The 22,086-nt window shown below is 45.9% G+C and overlaps 1 protein-coding gene across 1 annotated transcript; it reads right to left on the reverse strand.

The window, feature by feature from the left end:
* Positions 1–4,923: 4,923 nt before the first annotated feature.
* LKAAEAR1 (LKAAEAR motif containing 1) lies at positions 4,924–21,139 on the reverse strand. The gene is made up of 4 exons (XM_074969369.1): positions 21,003–21,139; positions 11,522–11,854; positions 8,273–8,395; positions 4,924–5,866 (listed from the first exon to the last, which is right to left on the reverse strand). The coding sequence occupies exons 2-4, from the start codon at positions 11,834–11,836 to the stop codon at positions 5,804–5,806; spliced, it is 501 nt and encodes a 166-aa protein (XP_074825470.1). The 5' UTR covers positions 11,837–11,854; positions 21,003–21,139; the 3' UTR covers positions 4,924–5,803.
* Between the last annotated feature and the right edge of the window lie 947 nt (positions 21,140–22,086).

Here is a 22,086-nt window from a genome sequence, read left to right on the forward strand (position 1 = left end):
TCTCCGTATCAGGAGGGTTGTTCGTTTAAGGGGGAGTATTTGTCACTAAAAACGAGACAATAAAACTCCTGGGGGAAAAAGCGTGCATCTAAACTGCATCTTCTCCAGCGGGAGGAATGGTCCCCTTTAGTTGCTTTAAACCCATTTCCCTGGGGGAAGCTACGTACAGACTCCGCACGTGCCAGGAGACGTTTCGAATAGGCCGGGATGTGCCTGGTTCAGTGAAAACCCAACGCGACCCCCCCCCCGGTTGAGGCGCAGGACCCCCCGGTCACACGCAGGCACTAGCCACTCAGGCCTTATGTACCAAACACAAGGCCTCTGGATATTCTCGACGGAGTGTTCCCAGCAGAATCGACACGGTCCCCCTTTCACCCATCCGCTCGCACCCCTCCTCGTGGCACCGGGGGAATCTTTGCTCCCTTAGGGCCCGAGTCTGCAATCAGTCGCAAAGCCCCCCCCCCGACCTCAATGGGGGCAGGATCGGGCCCTTCCAGCATAAACTTTCCCAAATCGACAAAGCACCCCCCCCTTCAGTGATGCAGCTGTCAGCCTGTGTGTTCCCTGCCCCCGCTCCCCCCCCCCCCCCCAGCCCTGCCATTCAATTCCCAGTCGCTGGATTTGCTTTAGGATTTAGCTGGAAGCTCTGACAAGTCTGGTCCAAGGCTCTGCTAGCAGCTTCAGGGCTTGTTTGTGTTGCTTTGCCGGGGGCAGCTCCTCCCTAGACCCCCCCCCCCAGTTGAACTATTGGTAAAAGGAACAATAACATTTGGCTTAAAAATCATATGTTTTTAAAGGCAAGCGCTCGCTCTAGACAGACGATCGGACGGGCTCCCAAATTCCGGACAATGGAGCCCTGTGTCTGAAGAGCTGACGCGTTTCTGCTCCAGGCAGCGAGCCCCGCTTATCTCCCTCTCGAACGCAGATAGAGTCTGGGGAAGGAAAGTGTCTTTGTGAAGTTACAAGCGCCACGTTGGATAACCGGGAGCCCGGAGCGGATTCGGTTTAGATCTTTTGCCAACCCTTTCCCGCTCCCCGCCCCGAGCTGTAACGGAGTAACGCGCATTTCCCTCCCCTTAGAAGGGCACGGCGCCAATTCGAGCATTTGGGAGCAAATTCTGGGGCGGCCAAACTTCACCTGGGCAGGGTTTTGAAAGGGAGTCACGGAAGGAACGGGAAATCTCACCGGGGCAGGTTTGGCGGCTGGTTATAATAGTTTACTGTAGTTTAGACGCCTCTAAAGACTCAAGTAGCGACCAACTCCATCTGCTCAGCTTTTGATGGGTCTACCAACAGACCTTCTCAGGTGGCTAATTTTACACAGATCAAGTGTAAAGACCTAAAAACAAGCCCTCCGTTTGTTACCTGTGCAGTATTTTTAGCCACGAGTCTGTCATCGTCCCGCAACAGAGTTTCTCAATGCATTTGGCTTACCTGGGGGCTCAGGTGAGGAACTGCACAGTCACGGGATTAAATACCCACACCCCACACCATGTACGCCGCGGGACGCGTTCATTCCAGGCTCGGTTGGCTGTGGGCGGTAATACTGAGTTCATCCAGTAGGTGTCGCCCAACTCCACCACGAGACGAGTCTTCCATTGTCTCAGCCAAGAGAGTGATCCCTGCGAGGGATTCCCCCGATGCCGCTGGAGATTACAGCTCTGCACCGCATCTCCAGGCCATGCTGGCTAGCTGGCCCTTTCGAATATATAACGATTGGTAAGACTTCAATGTTCATTAAAACAGCATAGCCGCAGCCTGGGTCGCAGGTGGCATTGTTTAGATTCTGCCGTCTTGCAGGCCCTTGTGCCAGGGCCATAGACCCCCATGACCTTGCCTAAGGCAAACGGAAACAAAGGCTTTCACGGAATAGCTGGGGAAAGCGAACGCGATGAGCAGTGTTGCTGTTCCTGTTAATAGCTATAGATACCCGCCCCAGAGCCAGCTGCATTTCCATGGTGGGGGAAGGGAGCCTGTTATTATTTGTGTTGCAGCCACAATGTTCTAGGCACTCTGTAGACATTGAAGAAGGGACAGTCTGTGCCCCATGAGGGACTTACCATCGAAAGAAATCTCTTATCTCCCCCACAGAAGTGTTGCGAGGCCTCCAGCAGGGTCTAATTTTGGCCTCAGTCACTCTTATTTAGTGGAGTGTTCCTGGAGCTATTCCAGAATCACACTGGGTTTTTTTAAACTGAGGGTGGAACCTGACCTTTGAGATGCTTTGAGATCCTGAGAGACAGGCGTGCTAGAGAAGCACACCATGTTATCATAACAATAACAACTCACAGAAAGAGCATCTGAACCTTTGACTTCTCCATATATAGAAAGAACTCCAGTAATTCCAGGCAGAATGTCTATGGGAAGGGAAGCCTCTTTCAATGAATACCTGAGAACAGACTCAGCCAGTCTCAAGGCTGAATTGCATTGCGCCACTCCCTGTTGAATCCTTTCCCCCCTGTCATCTGCAAACCGTGTGATGGAGAAAGAAGCCCTAGAATGGTTGCTCCAGATACATCTCCAGGAGAAGCACTGCGATATCACCGTCACCAGAGATGCTAAAGGAACAAACATCTCCAAATTGCTATCCATTTGTTTCTAGATTGTGCACCCACAAGGATTAAACAGTTAATTACACAGAGTGCTTTTGCTCTGCTCTGGAAGGTATTTATTGAAAAACCCTCCCTCCACTTACATTTACACATCCTACCCGGAAGATCCAGTAAGATTTTTCCTGCTGACTGCATGCCTGTGGGGGATGGATGCTCTTATCACCTTGAGAGGAAAGATCCCTCATTTAGACAAAGTCTGCATACTCCTTACTCAGATGGAAGCCAATGGAAGTTTGGCCTGAGATAAGACCTGAGAAAAAAAATTGAATAAGGGCTTCAGGATTTGGCCCTTTGATGGTAGCACCTCATTTGAGTTAATGCAATGATAGTGGAAGTTATAGAAAGGCCTGGAGAAGTGTGCATAGGTTTTTCATAACATGTTAAAATAATTAAATGGTAGATTAGGTCTCAAAGACAGCCATTGGGAGTCAGATTCTCCCCTGTGTCTGAGATCCACTCAGTGCAGGGGGAGCATCTTTGCAGACTACCTGACTAGCCATTTCTTGGGAGGAGACTATCTGTACGTCTCCTTGTAACCCATTCCTTGTTTATGGCTCAAGTGTCCGCTAGGGAGTATCAGAAACCCACAGAAAGCTTCTACGTGCTATGTTGGGCATTTGGGGTTCTGATTTAGCCGTCTGATGGATAAAAACGTATGTAGCCAGGCAACTCCCTGGCGACTACTCCTGTGGATGCTGAGCAGCAGTTATTCCAGCAAAGGTTGACACTTACACATACTCAGATGGATTCCTTCTGTCTGCCTTTTCCTGATGCTCTGATGTGACTCAGTGTTGGATGTTTGCACCCAGGTTTGGCCAGGCCTCATCCTCCCTTTTTGTCTCCTTTCAACACAGACACAGATAACATATGGCTCAGGACAATCCATCCTTTTCCCAGGATGCCATCATAGGAGCAGAGCTGAAATTTGGTGCAGAGATTGTCCTCAGGACCTCAAACACATAGATAATGCCACAGTTTGGAGCTCTGGAGTGCAGATCTCACATAGGTCATAGAAGAAAGAGGATTAAATGCGGGCCTTTGCGTAGCCAAAGGCTTTGTCTCTGGGGTCCTCTAATAAGTCCAGTGGAGACTTACAAACAGTGACAAGATTTTTTTTCTCCGATGTTTTCTGAGTCTTGCAAAAAATACGTATAGCAAAAGTTGCAGAGAGAAGGAAGGGCTGGTCATTGTGTGCCAGGAATGGGGTTAAGAACAGACTGTAGGGCTGTGGCCCCAAAGTCCTGTGTTTGGCATGGCAGAAACAAGATTATTGGCTCTGCTGAGCAGTAGCACAATCAAGCCCATGCTATGTTCTCAAGAAAATTATTTATATATTGTGACTTGCCTAAGAATTGCTTTCTGTGTTGGGGAGCTTCCAAAATGTATTCTGTTTGCAAAACAAAATCAAACCGAAATAACACTGGTCAGTGCAAGTCAGAAAAAGAAGTAGGGCAAAAGCCTTCTTCCAGATCACAGTATTACTTTTCAGAATTTAATTGATTTTATTGCTAGCAATGGCAGTAGTGAATAATGCTCTGCAGGTCCACAGTATCTTTCACCAGAGGATCTCAAAGGAATTTACAAAGGTAGGTGTTCTTAGCATGGTTTTACAGCTGGGGCGATCAAAGCACAGAGTTTAAGTGATTGAACCAAGATGACACAGGGAATGGGGAATAAATGAGGTTGGGAATCGCAGAGATGGGGATAGAACGCAGGGGCCAGATCTTTGAGTGTGGCGAAGCTGCTCTTTGAGCAGGACCCCAGCCAGGGGAGGTGGCTTAAAGACAACTTTTTGTGCTTCTCCAATCTTTGAAGCAGATAGGGACCAGTTCAACCCCTGGCAAAATATGGGGAGACTTCACAGCTGCTCTAACCTATGTCAGCTGTAACAGATCCCTGCTGGCCCGGAATCACCTTGCTGACCCCCACAACTAGTTGAAGAGAGGAAAGCTGCTCTGGGAGTTGTATCACTCATACAGATGAGGGGATTTTTGGTTTGATTTCTGAAGTAAGGTATGGTATCTTCAGCTAGTGTCTCCCTGCAGGTGAAATGGCCCCAGTGGGTATGTAGGAGGGAAAAGGAGAGTATCAAAGGTCTCAGTGGGAGGAAGCAATCACATGAAATATTGGTGTGTGGGGGATCTATCTTGGGTGAAGGTCTTCTGAGGAATCAGAGAAAGGAGCCCATCAAAGATTTCAAGAGAAGGAATTCTCCGGCACAAGCAGGGAGGGAGCAGAAAGGCCTGGTTGTATAAATCAGCTAACACATAACTTATTGCAATATGCTTTGATTTTTATTCTACTTCAATGAAAAGAAAATCTCTGTCCATCACTTCCTCATCTTTAGTCACTTTGTTCAATCTGATGACTTTTATTTCTCTAAAAAAATCCATCCCTGTTTGATGGTAAATGTTACTAACTGCAGTCTTTTCATTCCTTCACTTGTATTGAAATGAGGATTTTTCTAAGCTAGCATTACTTTTCACACATGGATCTCAGTTTACAGCAGTAATTATGAAATCACATCTCCTTTGTTGCATCCATTGTTACCTTTATTGCAGGGTTTTTACAGGGTAATATTTGACACACCTCAAAACATGCAGGGGTGTCCTGCTGTCTATAAGTTGTGGAGGCATCAGACTAAAGGACATTACAGGCATGACTATGTAAGCAAGCAAGCATTTCAATACTTCACAGTTTTAATATTACAAGGCCAAGGACAGACCACAAGAAAACGTTGGTAATGGCACTGATGTTTCTCACCCATGTATAGTAAAGGCTGAAAGTCATTGTTATACATACAATTTGGCTTAACACTAAAGGGTCCCTATTTCCAACTAGTCAAGTGAGTACCTTACTGAGGAAGGCTGCAGGGTCAAATTCTGACCTCAGAAATGCTGGGGTAAATCCAGAGTAAGCATAATGAAGTCAATCAAGTAATTCTGGATTTATATCTGTGTAAGAGAAGTTAGAATCTGGCCCACCATGCTGAATCTTCCATTCCTTGGTAAGTTCGTGGATCTGCCTGTCATAGTTTAAATTGTTGCACATCTTTGGATGCCCATGAGAAGAAACTGGAGTAGTTTATTTAACAGTAATTATCAGTAGCTGAGACAACCTGTGGCTCTCCTAGGGGCTCACTCCCGGTTCAGTCACTATGGTACATTTTTCTAACTAGCTCCTCCAAGGTTTCAGGTTCTTCTAATGAATATTTCGCCATTTTCATCTTCTAGTATCGCTTCAACTCTACTCCTCTGTAAAACAAAGACAAAAAGAAGCTGAAAGACTGAACAATAGCATAAAGCTGTCCACTGCAGAAATGTGTGATCAAATGCTATTTCAAAAGTTACACCTGCAAGCGAGAGAAATGCCAGATTGGGGTGGCGAGGAGAGAAGCTAATAGAAAAATACAGACACTTCATTTCTATCTATTTGTAATGGATGTAATGCTTTGAAGGGGTTATTCTGTCAGTAGACGTCCTCTCTATATCCACAGAAAAAGTCAAATTGAGACAATAACAATGAGTGCTCCCTTCACTATCCCACCAAAGTGCCTCAACCCTTTTCTGGAGGAACCATTTCTAGCCCAAAGTTGTTCAATCTCAACAGTTTTAATCCTAGGCTTCCCTGCTGACACTGCCAATGAAGGAGTGAATGTGGAGGAGAGGTGTGTGGGAACTCATTTCCTGTCGATCACTGAATGGCTGTGAGATGGCAACTAGTGTCAGTTGCTACCAGCCTGAGCTGAATTCAGACCACTGACCTAGAGTGAAAGTGCCTGCATTCCATAGAATCATAGGGTGAAATCGTGGCCCCCTTTGAAGCCAATGGCAAAATTCCCATTGACTTCAATGGGGCCAGGACCTCACACTCAGAAATTAGAGATGGAAAAAATGTTTTAGGTGATGTGGTCCATCCCTCTGCCAGTGCAGGAATCTCTTAGCAATCTATTTTTTGAGAGCTTTGTCCGGGCTAGTTTTAAATGTTCCTAGAGATGGTGCTCTTGTAAAAACTGTCAGAACCATACTATCACTTCTTCAGCTGCATGTTTCAGGTGAAGGTGAAATGACTAATTTGCTCTTACCCCAGCCCCTTTGCTTGGTGCTTGGAACCCAGTTTCAGACACAGTTCTGACACAGATGTGGGCATGCAGCCTCTTCCTCTATTCTGACGAAGGGAGGGGCAGTTTCCTGTTTTTATGCAGCAGTTACATTGATCCAGAATGCTCTCAGACTGTGGTTCCCTGGTACACATACAAATTCTAGCTCTGTACAGTACTTCATGCTTTTGTGTTTGTTACTCCAGGTTTCTCCTCCCAGCATTAATTCCCTTTTGTACTTGACCCCAGTGCATCAATGCTACCAATCTCCCGTTCAGTTGTGTCTACTCCAGCCTGCAAGGGAGCCGGGGTTTTTCAAAAAAACTCAGTCTTATTACTGCAGGTTGCTGCTCCTAATTGAATGAGAGGTGGTAGGTACTATCCGGGATGGCTAAGGTCAGCCTAATGAATTGGTACAGTTGCCTGGAAAGGTTGGGGTGGGCTTTTCTAGCAGACTATTCCATTAGGTTCACATGCTCTCTGTGCTGTAATCCAGTTCCATCTTGCTACAGCTGTGGGACTATCTGCCCTTCTCAGCACTCCAAGGCCTCTGCTGTATCTGGCATTAACATCCCAGGAATCTGCTCAAGGCAGTCAGGAGTAAAGCAGAAAGACATGTTTACACATGCTGGCGGAGGGGGGAGGGGAGTGCAGGCAGGAAAGTCAGAGGCAAATCCAGTGTAAGAGCCTGTATTTTAGCTGTCACTCTAAAGGAAATGGTCTTTAATAAACAGCCACAGACAGCAAGCAGCAAATCCACTTTGCTCAGTTTTCCAATGCCTTTGCCACAATTATTAATCGGGAACTGGGCAAAGATTGTTTATCATTAATGTGTCTGATAGCTAATTTTATGCAGAACTGTAATGTATTATATATATTGCCATGAGTAACATTAATATAGCACCTTGCCTCCCCGGGGATCCCAAAGTGTTTCATGACCTATATATACCCACCTAAGCTGCACCCATCCCTAGGGTGGAATGTGTAGTCAGGCAAACAAGTGGTGCTTAGTGCACGGAAAAACAGTTGTGTGGGAGATCAGAGAGAGCATTCTGGCCAAGGACAGCGAACCAAAGCCTGCTGAGTTCTATGAAATGTGCACAGAGATCATTGGTGTTAAAGAGAGCAGACAGGACCTAAGTTTTAAATTTTCATCTGAGAGACTTTGAGATGGAGGGTTCCATGGAACTCAGTTCATGTGCCTGGGACAGCTGTGAAATAGGCATTTTGCATGTGGGAAAACTGAGACAAAGAGCGGTTAAGTGACTTACCCTGGGTCACATATTAAGACATTTGTAAAGCTAAGAACAGAACCCAGATATCCTGACTCCAAGTTCCCTGCTCTAACCAATATAATTTATTTGGTGCTAAATTTAGTTAAATAATATGTATATGCCTCTGGCTATTGCTGTTTATGATCTACAGTTCAACTGGCCATGGGTTACTGAGCACATTCCAAGAGTAACTTGCCTGCTAAGCCCTCCTCTCCTTTAAAACTAGAAATGGGCAGATAAGATAGTAAAAGAAATCAGTTTAACTGCTGGTATGTGCTCAGACATACCTGAACTCTGTCCAAGTTATCTGCTAATTTCTGAATGTTCTTTCGGGGTGGGAGAAACACCTCCAGTCTCACAGCGCCTCTGGCAGTTTTCTGGCAGGATATCAGATGGTTTATTTCCTGAGCCTATGGTGAAAAACAAATAAACCCCAAAAGACCAAAGGATAAAGAAAGCAATCACGTTAGACCAAAATGGGCCAAATAAATCTGTGGGGTAATTGCTGTGAAATCAACGGGATGAATCTGTCCCTGGGGGTTAAGAAAACTGATCTTCAGACTGTAAAACAAATCTAAATTAAACAAACAAACAAATAAACCTCACAATACCTGCCATATCCCCCCTCAAAAAATCTTTTTATGGTTCTGGTTTTTTAGAAAGCCTGATCTAACTCCCATTGAAGTCTCAGAGAGTCTTTCTATTGACTTCAAGTGGAAGTAGGTCTGGGCCCAAAACCAGCATGGTTGAAAAGCCCCAAAATATGGGAAGTGATTTACTTTGGCTAGCAGAATCCTACTGCTCTATAGACAGGCTTTTAGAAATTACAATGAAAGGCATTAAAAGGTTTATCGTGCTATGGAACTGCAATGAAATGAGAGTGCTACCCCGAATGAAAGTGTGTACATGGAGTGGGTATTGAAAAATGATCAGCTACCTCCAATCAGATCATGATCCAAAAACTGTCCTTGAGAACAGTGGGTGTCTTGCCCACTTTGTTACAGGTAACCCCTAAGACTGCTCAAACTGCCCCATAAGGAGAGGACAGAGGAACTGGGCAGCCCTTGTGCCCCACATAATGTACCCCAGCAAAGTGTTCCATCATGGCTCCTTTGTGCTGCCCAATTTCTCTGCCCTTTCCTTTTCTCTCTCTCTCTTTTGTTTTTCCCTCTAATCTTGTTTTCCTTCGCTCTTTTTCCTTGACTTTCCCTTCTATTGTTGTTGCTGTTGCTCTTTCTCTTGTTTGATATTCCTCCTCATTTTGTGATCCCCCCCCTCCTCATTCTCTCGCCCAGGAGAAGGCTGCACACCCTATGAGCTACTCCTGCTGAGCTGAGAGCCATAGGAGCAGAGTGAAGTGGCTTGGGCCAATGGGCTGTGCCTGAATATTGCAGATCTGAACATGAGCTGTTCTCCTGGCTGTCTGCTGTAGGGGTCACAGTGGAAGCAGGGAGCTGCCTGACCTCCATCAGTAGCATATGTCCAGAGGGGGATTTAGGATCGTGCAGCTTTCTCTGCTCCTCTCCACTTTGCTGTGTTCTATTTGGACTTGTCTGGTGCCTCTGCAGAGGAATCAATTTGGGAGATATTGGTCCAGTTCTCAGATGACCTCACTCCCAATGGATCCCTTGTAGGCAGCTTTCGCAGAGTGTCCCAGACACAAAGATTGAACTCCATTTTCCACCCTGCTGGAGGTCCCTCCAGGTCAGGGTAGAAGAGCAGTGTGTAGGAAAGCTTGCCCAGCTGCTGCCAGTCCTTGTTGTGTCCCATCATTCCAGGGTCATTCATGGACACTAAAATTCACTTTAAAAAAAAATCTAAACTAAAGCAAACAAATCTCCCAGCAGAATGAAGATCAATAAAAAGACGGCCAAGCACTGTCTTATGTTTAGAAGATTCATCTTTGCACATATTCAGTCGTGTGTTGCCAAGTTTTGGAAATCAGCAAAAACTTACATCGGTTACTGCAAACTAAAGAGCCTCTGGAGACAGTCTGTCTTGCTTTCCAGAGTAGCCTGGGGTTGGGGGAGAGAGGCAGTTGGACAGTAGTATAGAAGAAACCCTGTTCCACTGTTGCTAACTATAGCATATATTAATTTCAGAGTCATAAATAACTTTAATACCATGGTTACAGTGCTAGCCAAGTATGATATCATTTAGTTTGGGATTAGGGGAAAATATCTTCCTTGAGGCTGTAGGGTCTAAAATAAGCAACTTTTCCAGAATTGGTTTTCTCATAGGGAATAAACAGAGAAACTCCAGTCTGCAGTTGTAAACTGGAAGGGTTACTTTAGTGCACTTGATAAGATGAGATGTGTGGTACGCTGAGCTTTTAGGACAGGAGTTTCAAAAGCACCCAAGTGAGTTAGGCGCAGAAAGCCTTATTGACTTTCAATGGTGCGTGTGCTCCTAAATCACTTGGGCACTTCGCAAATGCCATCCTTAATGAATGACCGTGTGCTGACATGATCTTTTCCAACACCAGTTTGCTATATGGAGCAACACATAAAACCTCCTCCTTCTAAGAGTCAGAATCTTCTAATGACAATTAGAAAGACAATTGTGCAGACAAATTTCATGGTTGCATGCACAAGTGGAAACTACACAAGCAAATAATCAGCTAGAGGAACAGCTGGTTATTTGCATTCACAGTTGTCATGGCTTCACACACAACTGTGGTAGGTTTATTTTAAAACTCGGCACGCAAACACATGCACGCACAATTCTAGAGGTCCTGGCCAAAAATTCAGCAAAAGGATTGTTTTCATTTTGCAAATGGATCCTAAATGTATGTTCTCCTGCACTTGAATGTAATGGAGCATCACAGGGACCACAGAAGAGAAAACAGGCTCATTTTAGTGGTTAAAGCTGTATATGGGTTATGTCTACACTGGAGCTGGAGGTGTAATTTCTAATTGAGCTAGCACGATAAAATCAGCAGTGTAGCCACAATGGCACAAGCGGTGGGATAGGCCAGCTGTCTGACTGTGTATTTAGCATCTCAGGTGGCACTGTACTCAGCATGGCTAGCCCATGCCACTGCTTCTGCTGATCAATCTAGCAGGGGTATGTCTACCTGAGCTGGAAATTAAATCTCCAGCCCCAGTGTAGACAAACCCTCTTAGAGAAGGCACTATGGAGAAATAGCCATATCTCCATTGTTAAGATTGCAACTGAGGTTCCATTATAATGTTCATTTTCACCCCTTCTCTATATTAGGATGAGGAAAAGTTTGTCAGCTGAAAAAACGGATGATGACTGTTAGAATTTTCCCCACACATTTCAGGATGTTTCATGGAACAGGTTTGAAGGTGCAACTGCATAAAAATTTCCTCTTTTTTGAGCATGAAGGAGAAAAACTAATATTTTGTTTTTTTCCTTGCTCACTTCAAAATATAATAATTTGCATGCATTAGAAAAGTGACATTTCAGTGTATGATAAAGAAATGATCTTTGCTGCATACAATTCCTCAGTCCCATCTCGCACAACACTATCAGCCTGGCCTGTTGATGAAAGGTCTCTGAAGTTAACTTACTCTCAAGTTCTGAAATCGGAGTCTCATGTTTCGAAGGCGGTTCCGGGCTTCTGCAGCCTTGAGAAGCCCAATGATCCTTGCCTGCTTGTTTTGCTCTGCGTCTCTTTCACACATGGAGTGCTCATGTGACATTTTATCCATCATCATCCAGTCTGAAGCCAGCATGGATTTCACTGGTTCCTCAGTGGGCTCAGCAAATGCCAGATACCTCTCTCTTTGCTGTGGAGACACTGCATTTACATCAAGTGAAAGTAAACTCTTCCGGGATTTAGGAATAATTATCCCTTTGCGCGTAGCTGTTTCTCTTGCAGTCATCTTTATTCTAGGTTAAGACTGAAAAAGAAGAAAAAATCCAGAGCTGTAACAATGTGAGGTCAGGAGTACTTGGTGCTTTGGGAAATCCTACACTCTCTAAGTGGGGAAGCTGATGAACGCCCCATCTGGCTTAAGAAGTGTCAGGCTGAGGACAGGATTCACACTCAGGTTTCTTAGTTGGTGCTGTATAATGGTACCAGTAGGTTATGTAGTGTGGCCCAGTAAATAGTGCACTGGATTATGACCCAGGAAATCTAGGTGCTATTCCTGGTTCTGTGGCTGACCTGCTCTTTGACCCTGGGTAAGTTAACTTTGCTTCTCTTTCACCTTATGTCCGTCTTCTCTACTAGGATTGCAAGGTCCTTGGGGGCAAGGACTGTCTCTTATTTTGTGTCTGTATAGTACCTAGCACCATGGGATGCTGATCTCAACTGGGGTCTCTAGGTACTATTGCAAAATACATCTTCATCATAATGGACTAGCCCTACTTTTTGCACATTTTTCTTTCATCAGTATTATTTCAATTCTTCAAACCCTTTGCCACTCAATGAGAAGATTCAGACACTGTGTTGGCCACTACAAGATATTTATGGCTACTCATGCATTAAATGTCCAACTGCCTGATCTGTCTTTTTGGTGGGTACTTTTCTCTCTCCTATACAAAACCATCTGTCTAAGCGACACATGCATCTCCAATTTCCTTGGCAGCTCTTAAAAACTGTACTTGAGTGTTGTTTAGAAATGCTCAGACAGTTGCACATCATTGCTGTTGTACTAAGAGAGCCAATTGTGGGGCCAGGTCAGTCCCTTTTATTTTCCAGTATTTACTATTCTTAGTTCAGTTTTTAAGGCAATCTTAGAAACATTTTAGACCAGCCCAAAGGCCCGATGGCTGTGCTCTTCTGCACTGCTATGTAGGAGACACATTGAGCTTGGCAGCACTACAGAGACATGTACTGAACCTCTGCAACTCATGTCACTCAGTGATCCCCTTGGTTGACTAAGGACTGAAGTTTTCAAGCTATGAAGTGAGTCCTTCTTAGGCTGGAAGAATGGGGTCATATCTGAACTTGGGTGAGTAAACTGGGCAGTAAAATGGGATGCTGGTCGAGGATCTAAGGATCCCTGGGAGAAAATGTTTTAAATACTTGTTTTAATAGTTCATGTCATAGCTTGCATCAGCTTGTCAGGTACATCCTGATGGATTTCCCCCCTGCTTCATCAGCACTCTGCAATCTGTACAAGTTTGTATTTATGGATGCACACATGGTGTCAGATCCTCAGCTGATGTGAATCATTGTAGCTTCACTGAAGTAATGGAGCTACCCCAATTTACATCAGCAGAGGATTTGGCCCCAGAAGGATTTCTGGAACTTCAGTTTCAGTCCAAGCACTGAGGTAAACAACAGCCATCTAGATTGCAGTGTGAACCAAACACATGAGTCAAAGCCTCAAAAGGCTGTAATTACATGTAAAACATACAAATCAGGATTTAGATAATCCTGTAGATTAAGAGCAGTGAATAAAGTACAAGACATTAGACATCAAATACAGTTGTGAAAAGAAATTTACAATATATCTACCAGTGATGATGATGATAATAATAATAATATCACTCATCGAACACCATACATATTCACACCATTCCACAAACATTAACTGATTGATCCTTCAAACAACCCTGTGAGGTAGGCAAGCATCATTATCCCTATTTTACAGAGGGCTCAGAGGTTAATTGACTTGCTCACGATTATACAAATCAAAAGTGGAGTTGGGATTACAACTCAGAAGTCTTTACTCTAATTACTAGCTAGCACTGATATGTATCTATGGTATTAATAGGAGCAGGTAGAGACGCTCTGCTAGAATACTTGATTTAGAGACCCTTCACTTCTCAAAGAACCTACCATGAATGAGAAGCTCTCGTGTTTAATGCATTGAAAAAGAAGTTCAAGAAACTGGGATATTTCAACAATTTTTGAATACAATTTGAATCAAACAGAAGCTCTGATATGTGCAAATTAATCCATAACCACCAAACCCAATTCACTAGATTTATGCAAATGTTTTATAATGAAACTCTTCCAATTTCAATTTTTATATAAAACCTAGTTGAATTTGGAGCTAATCTGGGCCAGTTTATGATTCCAGGTGAGAATCATACCAAATGCAGTGATTTTCTATGATTTTGACCTTCAGCCAGACAGAACGGGGCAGTTTTGGGTGAAACACATAGTGAAACTGAGGCAGGCATAGAAAAAAGGGGAGGTGTGCCCAAGAACCCACATGTCAACCAGAAGTGCAAAATGTTTCACACCAATCCATGTGAACCAAAACTAGCACACAGCTCTATAATGAACAAACAAAGGGCAGTGTTGATTAGTGCTCATTTATTTCTCAGAATGTGGAATTTTTCCAGCAATTTGTGCCAGTCTGCAGTAACCAGAAGCTATTCTTGTCACAGGAAATAATGTCGGTAAGGATTAAGTCTGCTTCTGGTGCAGACAGCCGTGTGACTAGAATGTAACAAGCCTTAGACTCCACTTCCTGTATTCAGATCCAGAAGTTTATTTCAGAAGATGGATTTTCATTAAACTTTGTTATGATTAAAACAAACAAGCAAACAAGACAACCCCCACTAGACTGAGAACAAGAGGCATATCTAGAGGTATAAGGTGATGTATAATAGACTCTGTTGCACTCCTTAAATGTACCTATGTGCAGATGCTAATGTGCAAGTAAGTGTAAGGAAGGTAAAATGTTTTAATTTCCATGCTAACATGCTGGAAGCATGTTTAAAGAGGTGTAAGTTACAGTGGAGCAGGGGCTACTTTTCTTCCTTATTTTACACCTGTTGTTTGTAGTAGTAACAGGAACAGTTGGAGGTGCTGTGCCAGGATTCTTGGCTTAGAGCTCCCACACTTTTCAGATGAAGAAGGCTCAGTATACTCAAATTAAGTGGGCTAAATTCAGATATGATTTGGGGATGTAACACGGGTGGGAATTTAAGTCACTAAGTAAGTCCAAGGGAATCTAATTAAAGCAGTCTAAGTGTGAGTAACACATATGTTTAGGGAACCAAAAGACAGGGTCAAGTTACAACAATTTAGATGAGTAAACTCACCTCAGAATTTGAAGGAGCAGCTGACTGTGCCTGTATACAGGAGTTGTGTCCTAGCAGTAGCAGAAGTGTTACACGGTAGTTTGAAACTACTTTATAGTAATTCGCAAAACTGGGGGGGGGGATTTTGTAGTAGCAAAAGGTGAAAGAGAATTCCTTGGTGCGATAAAGGCCAATACTTTTGCAGTCAGTAAAACCATTGAATTATTTAACTCTGAAAATTAGTTCCTATTCATGTAGTAACAACATAGCTATGCTGTACCGTATATATACACATACATATGTATATATATGCTATATGTTCTGTAACAGGAACAATGTATTTTTGCTATATCTTTTGTATCCTGTTTACGCTGAACCTAGTTATAGAATAGAAAGTTAGTGGGAAATATTTAGACTGTAGAAAGAAACCAGTCTGACTCCATGGGAGACTGCTCAGAAAGTCTTTTAAAAAAAAAAAAGATTATAAAATAAGAAGTCAGAGAAAAGAAAAGAAAAGAAAAGAAAAGAAAAGAAAAGAAAAGAAAAGAAAATTGACTTCTCAAAAGGAAGATTCCTTTCATTTGTATTACTCTTACAAAACCATGGCAGGAAATCACACAGGATGCTACTGACAAGAAAGAGGAACTGGTTTTAAGGATGGTTCTGCAAATGGGATTTTAAACACATACAAGTCTTTTTCTTTGTTAATATATCATTACTTCCAATGCTTTCTTGATCTTCTGATGCCAGAAGAGCTATACATATTATGATGAACTGTTTGTTGTTTGAAGACTTTATGGCTTATGACCAAAACCAGACAAGCTGTCTTGTAATATATTACTTCAGAGTTTTGCTCTTACAAAACCGTGTTCAGGAACTGAAACTTTTGAAGTCTAGCTGAGAAATCTGGTGAAGAACCCACCCACTTTGAATTCTCTTTGGCTCACTATACTCCATGTGTGAAACACAGAAAATAAAGAGAAGGCAGGAACTCTTGTGAAAAAAGGGCAAAGTTCACAAGCTCTTCAGAATCCAAACATCTCCCTGGCCATTATTAAGCAATAACATGTAACAAGATTATCCATTTTTACAGAGATAGTTGGCTTGTTTCTTTCCCATGCATTATCAGTATGATGGGTAGGTTCAATGGTTGCTGTATGTCATGTATTTACCTTAGTGGAAGTAGCATGGCTAAACCTCTGTTTTGAAAGCACTGAATTTTTAGAATATTTTGAGATAGATTAAAAGAAGACAATGCACATAAGTGCATGCACAGTTACCATGGTTGTGTGTGTAACTGCAGTAACTGCACATGCAGAGAATCAGTTTCAGATATAAATGGTTGTTTGTGTGGTCAGTGACTATAGTTGTATGTACGCTCACAGTAACTGGGCACACAACTGATAAATTCAAATACAGACACATTTTGCATATGCATCGACATATGCATATTTACATATATACATGTGCAAGGACTTCAGAAAACATACTTATGTATTTTTTAATTAAAAAATGTAGGTCTCAATATAGATTTCATTTTCCAAGTTGTTTTACTATCTAGCTAATTTCTCTCTAATTATATTTAGTTAATGTATATAGTTCTTTAACTTAAGCAGTTTTAGTTTACAATATGAATGTTCTTTACTATAATTATTCAAATGTATAAAAACTTAATTTCTGTCAATTCCTTTAAATAAAGTCACACTCGTTTTGATCACAGAAATACCCTGAAAATCCAATCACCAAGCATAAACTGTTGATTAAAATGTTATGATGGTGGGCCTGGATGGTTTATATGGCCGCTGACAAAGACTTTCACCTCCATGTCACTGGCACCCATCAAATAGAAATTCAGGAAACTGAATCCACAAGACATAATATAGCTAGAGGTGGTGCAGATCTATAGGTTTATGTATTTTAATGTTCCAGTGACAATAATACATATGTGACAAATCTCAAACTCTGCTACAAGACTGAACTATATCTGTCCTCTAAGAATGCCTGCATGTTGGAGGGATGTTTCCAGGGTGCTATAGAATAAACTATGACTGTGCTCAGTGTTGTAGCCCTAAAGACTCCATGAGCCTTTTAAAAAAAATAACATTTGGCCCAATGTCACTGGCCCAAAATGTCCCTTCCCATCTTTGTTGTGGAGTGTGCTGCATGCCAGCTGTCTGCCAAGTTTCTGCGCTCCATCCCAAAGAGTCTGCATTTCACTGAAGTGACCTGTATGTAGCACAGCAAGAATGTGCTTTTGAGATCTTAGATGGTGAAAAACATTGTATCGATAAAATAATATTAACAATAATAAAAATAATAATTAATAGATTTTACTTTCTAAGGCCTCTAGGCACCTAATAAAATATAACTACATGCAACATCTGCTAAAGAAAGATAACATAGCCTAACAAGCATCAATTGCAATTCTTCATTTTGGGTTCAAGGTTTCTACTTTTTTGACATAGGCTTAGTGAGGGTTAAAACACGTATTTCTCGACCTATATAATGGCTGCACTGTGAGGTTTAATGCTTAGGCACTTTCTTAAGAGGAGGTCAGGCTTGGTCACTGGTGTGTATTTCTGTGGTCCTAGATAAGACAACGCTGGTTTTCCTGTTCATAAAAATTAGACAGCAAGTCAAGTCCCTCTTTCTGGACGTATAAAAGCATCACTCACAGTCACCAGATTAAATTGCAACAGAAAGATCTTCTGTCGGGGTTATTTTTGTAAACTCTTTTATAATGTGAGTCAGATGGGTTGAGCAGTGTGGTTCAGTGGGAGGTGTGTGTCCTCAGCAAGTCTCACATTCTAGCCCTATACACATAGGGCCAGATTTTCAAAAGAACTCAGCTCCCGTTTAGGCACCAAAATAAGTGTCCAGATTTTGAAAAGAACTCAGCACTTTGGGTGTGAAAATATGGACATAAATGTCACAATGCGAGCTGCTGGATACCGAACCCTGGTATCTTCTCTGGAAACTTTTCAACAACAGATCTGGGCAAAACTTGAAGCTGGCTAGCAGGTATTCATTAAAGTGACTGACTCATAAATCCTTTTTATCCCCACCTCCTCTCTAAAGTTTGTGCCCCGCACTCATTCTGTCATTTCCACAAGTTAGAATATAAATTCTTTAGGGCAGAGATCATGTCTTAGTCGTCTGTGAAGTGCTTAGCACACTTGTTTGCAATACAGAATTAATTATTATTAATAAAATGGTAACACAAATTAGAAGATGTAAAAGTTCTGTTTTTGTGAAACAACCCCCCGACTCATATAGCAAAAGGACCCTCTTTAGTACAGGGAACCTGTTGGACGAGCACAACTGTTAAATGAAACGTGGCAAACTTTGTGCAAAAGTTCTGTGCAATTCTATAGTTGTCCACAAGATCATGCAAAGCTCTGTTTAGTTGTCTGTATTGGATGCAGTCTGAGGTTTAGGAGAGTTCACCTGTTGTTGCCTTTAAGGGTGCTTGCTTTGCCTCAATATGGAATTGCCAAATCTAAGCATTCAAAAATCATAAGTCAGGCCCCCGAAAAAACATAAGATTAACTTAAACATAATTAAAAATCCTGCCTCAGTGAAGGGGGATGGACTACATTACCTAAGGAGGTCCCTTCCAGCCATAAATGTTTATGATTTCTATTAGATTTTTAAAAAATAACATTTGAATTATTTTTATTTGCCTTTGGGGTTTAAAATATTTAGAGATTACATCTTCAAGCTTTTCTCCACAACTGTGAGTTATAAACTTACTCTTTTAAAAGAATCAAAGCTGATATTCTCAGGCAATCATATAAGTCCAGGAGCTGGGGCTTTAAGAAAAACACCAAATACCACTGAGTTGGCCGAACCATCAATATTCAGTTGTGCCATCTTAGTTTTGGTAGCTAGGATGCTGCAAATAATGTCACCATCTCACCACAATAACTACAAAACTGTGATTCTGTTGTGACTTGCATTGCAAAGTGCAGACCCAGCGGATACAATGACATATGTGGATACAATAGGATATGTGGACTCAGTAGGAATCAGCCTCATAAACAACTTGAACTGCATCTGAATCAAACCATATTTGAGATTCAAAGAAGTCTGGAATTTTTTTCTTTTTAAATTTTACACATTGCTCCCACATCAGTAGAATCAGCAGGCTGCCAAGGTATCTGCATGACATCGGACCCAACTGGGCCCAGGCAGTTCTCTTGTGTGATTTGTAGCCTGATCTCCAGACTGCAACGGTTTGGAATTGGAATATGTTGTGACAAGCTTCAGAGACGCATCAGAATTTTTGGCAGGTGGCAACCCGTAGCCTGTTGGCTGAAACAGCAGAGTGAGATCTGCAGTCTCTATGCAAAATATAGCAGCTGGAATTAAGGCCCATGCAACACCCTGCCTGTCTAGCTACCTAGTTGTACCACACCCATCGCCATGGCATCTGGGCAGCTGGGACCAGGGCTGCACAGCAGCAGCATGAGGGGAGAGCCACAGGCAGCTCTGGAAGGGTGCGGGGGGAGTTCAACTGGGGCCATGTGGGGGGCTGCACTAGACCCTGGGATTGGGGTGGGGCCTGTGCTGGGAGAGCAGCTTGGGGTTCTTGCTATGCCCAGTGGGGAGGAGGCAGGGGTGCCCTGAGGGGGAGCTGGGAGAGTAAGGCACAGCTCTGAGAACACGGTGCCCTGGGGTTGCGCTAGGGGCAGGGATTGGGGGGGCAGGGATCGGGGGGCTGGGGCTGGGGGGCAGGGTCCTGGGGGGCAGGCTGGGGGGGCTGGGGCGGCGCTGGGGGCAGGGATCGGGGTGGGGGGCGGTGCTGGGGGCAGGGATGGGGGGGCGAGTTGGGGTTGGTGCTGGGGGCAGGGATCGGGGGGGGCTGGGGTGGTGCTGGGGGCAGGATCTTGTGGGGGGGGCTGGGGTGGTGCTGGGGGCAGGGTCTTGTGGGGTGGGCTGGGGCAGCAGTGGGGGCAGGGATCGGGGGGGGGTCTGGGGCTGTGCTGGGGGGCAGGGTCCTGGGGGGTGGGCTGGGGCGGTGCTGGGGGCAGGGTCCTGTGGGGGGGCAGCGCTGGGGGCAGGGATCGGGGGCAGAGATGGGCGGGATGGGGCAGTGCTGGGGGCAGGGATGGGGGGGTGGGATGGGGCGGTGCTGGGGGCAGGGATCGGGGGCGGGCTGGGGCGGTGCTGGGGGCAGGGTCCTGTGGGGGGGGTGGTGCTGGGGGCAGGGATCGGGGCGGGATGGGGTGGCGCGGTGGGCAGTGATGGGGGCGGGATGGGGGCAGGGATCGGGGACAGGGATGGGGTTGGTGCTGGGGCAGGGATCGGGGCGGGATGGGGCGGCGCGGTGGGCAGGGATCGGGGGCAGGGATGGGGCGGTGATGGGGGCAGGGATTGGGGAGGGGCTGGAGCTGCGCTGGAGGCAGGGATCGGGGGGGGGCAGGGATCGGGGGGCAGGGTCCTGGGGGGGCGGGCTGGGGGCAGGGCTGGGGCGGTGCTGGAGGCAGGGATCAGGGTCCTGGGGGGCAGTGATGGGGGCGGGATGGGGCGGTGCTGGGGGCAGGGATCGGGGGCGGGATGGGGCGGTGCTGGGGGCAGGGATTGGGGAGGGGCTGGAGCTGCGCTGGAGGCAGGGATCGGGGGGGGGCAGGGATTGGGGGGCAGGGTCCTGGGGGGGGGGCTTGAGGGGCAGATATGGGGCGGGATGGGGGCAGTGATGGGGGCGGGATGGGGCGGTGCTGGGGGCAGGGATCGGGGGGCAGGGTCCTGGGGGGGCGGGCTGGGGGCAGGGATCGGGGGCGGGCTGGGGGCGGTGCTGGAGGCAGGGATCGGGGGGGGGCCAGGGATCAGGGTCCTGGGGGGCGGGCTGGGGGCAGGGATCGGGGCGGGATGGGGCGGTGCTGGGGGCAGGGATCGGGGGCAGGGATGGGGCTGGGGCTGGGGGCAGGGTCCTGTGGGGGGGGGTGGAGATGCTCTAGGAATGGGAGGGGGCGGGGAGCCCGGAGGGGGCGGGGAGCCCTGGGGACCCGGGGGGGAGGGGAAGGCGGATCCAATCCCGGCCCCCGCGGCGCCCGCTCTTACCCCTCCCCCGCCTCCTGCCGTCGCGTCTCCTCTTCCCCTTCAGGTCCGGCCCCGCTTCCCCCCTCGCGGGCTTTACAAGCGTTGCCATGGACACGGCGCTCCCGGGCAACCCGGCCAAGCGGCTCCGCCCCTCCGCCCCGCTCGCGCCCGGCGCGGGGACCACGTGACAGGCAGACGGCCTCCGCGCGCCGCCGCTCCCCTGGGCGCGTGGTGCGGGCGGGGCAGCTCGCCTCCGCGGGCCGCGTCTTCCGTCGCCTGCCGGGGCCACGCGCTCGGAGGGGCCGGAGGAGACCGAGGGCTGCAACAGCAAGGGGCAGAGCCGCGCAATGCATTGTGGGCTTGCCATGCCGGGGTGGCAGCAAACGAAGAGCGGGGATAGAGCGGAGCAATATGGGGCCCTGGAGTGCAATAGGCGAGGGTCTGCAGGGCGAGAGTCGGGGTGGGGGCAGAGAAGCACAGGGCCTGGAGTTGCAGTAGCGGGGGTTTATCCCTGCAGGCTGGACGTGGGGATGGAGGCAGAGACGCCTGGGACCTGAGCCTGAGACAGTAGCAAGTGTGGGCGTTTGCAAAGTAGGACTGGGGGCATGTGCAGAGAAGCGTGGGATCTGGCATTGCCATAAGGGAGGGTGCAGGCCAGAGGCCTGGGGGGTGTTGGCGTTGCTCAGTGGAGGCCCAGGACTGAAATAATAAGGGGTATTGCTGGTCCAGTCTGTGGGGCTTTGGCAGGGCTACATGAGGAGTTTGCACTGCTTCTGCTCATCATGTGTGTGTTTCCAGCCAGTGCTAGAAGCTCCTTAATTTGTGTTTCTTGTAAGTTTTTTGGGGCAGTGACACTCTTTTTGTTGTGTGTGTGTGTGTGTGTACAGTCCCTAGCACCATGAAGCCCTGGGTCTTGACTGGGGCTGTGAGGTACTACTACATTACAATTCATATATAAAGGTTAATTGTATTCATATCTAACCTATACAGCTTGGCAATCTTAGCTCTGCTACCCTCACTATCCTCCTCCCAGCCCTACTGCTTTATGGTCTACGGTTTTCACCTCTAGTTCTAAATTAGACGGTTACCTCCTTGGAGAAGGGAT

This window comes from Natator depressus, chromosome 13, assembly GCF_965152275.1.
Source record: "Natator depressus isolate rNatDep1 chromosome 13, rNatDep2.hap1, whole genome shotgun sequence".
NCBI lineage: Eukaryota > Metazoa > Chordata > Testudines > Cheloniidae > Natator > Natator depressus.

Coding starts and splice junctions, on each gene's coding strand:
- LKAAEAR1 (XM_074969369.1), bottom strand. CDS start 11,836: ATGACTGCAAGAGAAACAGCTACGCGCAAAGGGATAATTATTCCTAAA. Junction 8,396..11,521: donor TCCGATTTCAGAACTTGAGA/GTAAGTTAACTT, acceptor TTTTCACCATAG/GCTCAGGAAATAAACCATCT. Junction 5,867..8,272: donor ATAACTTGGACAGAGTTCAG/GTATGTCTGAGC, acceptor TTTGTTTTACAG/AGGAGTAGAGTTGAAGCGAT.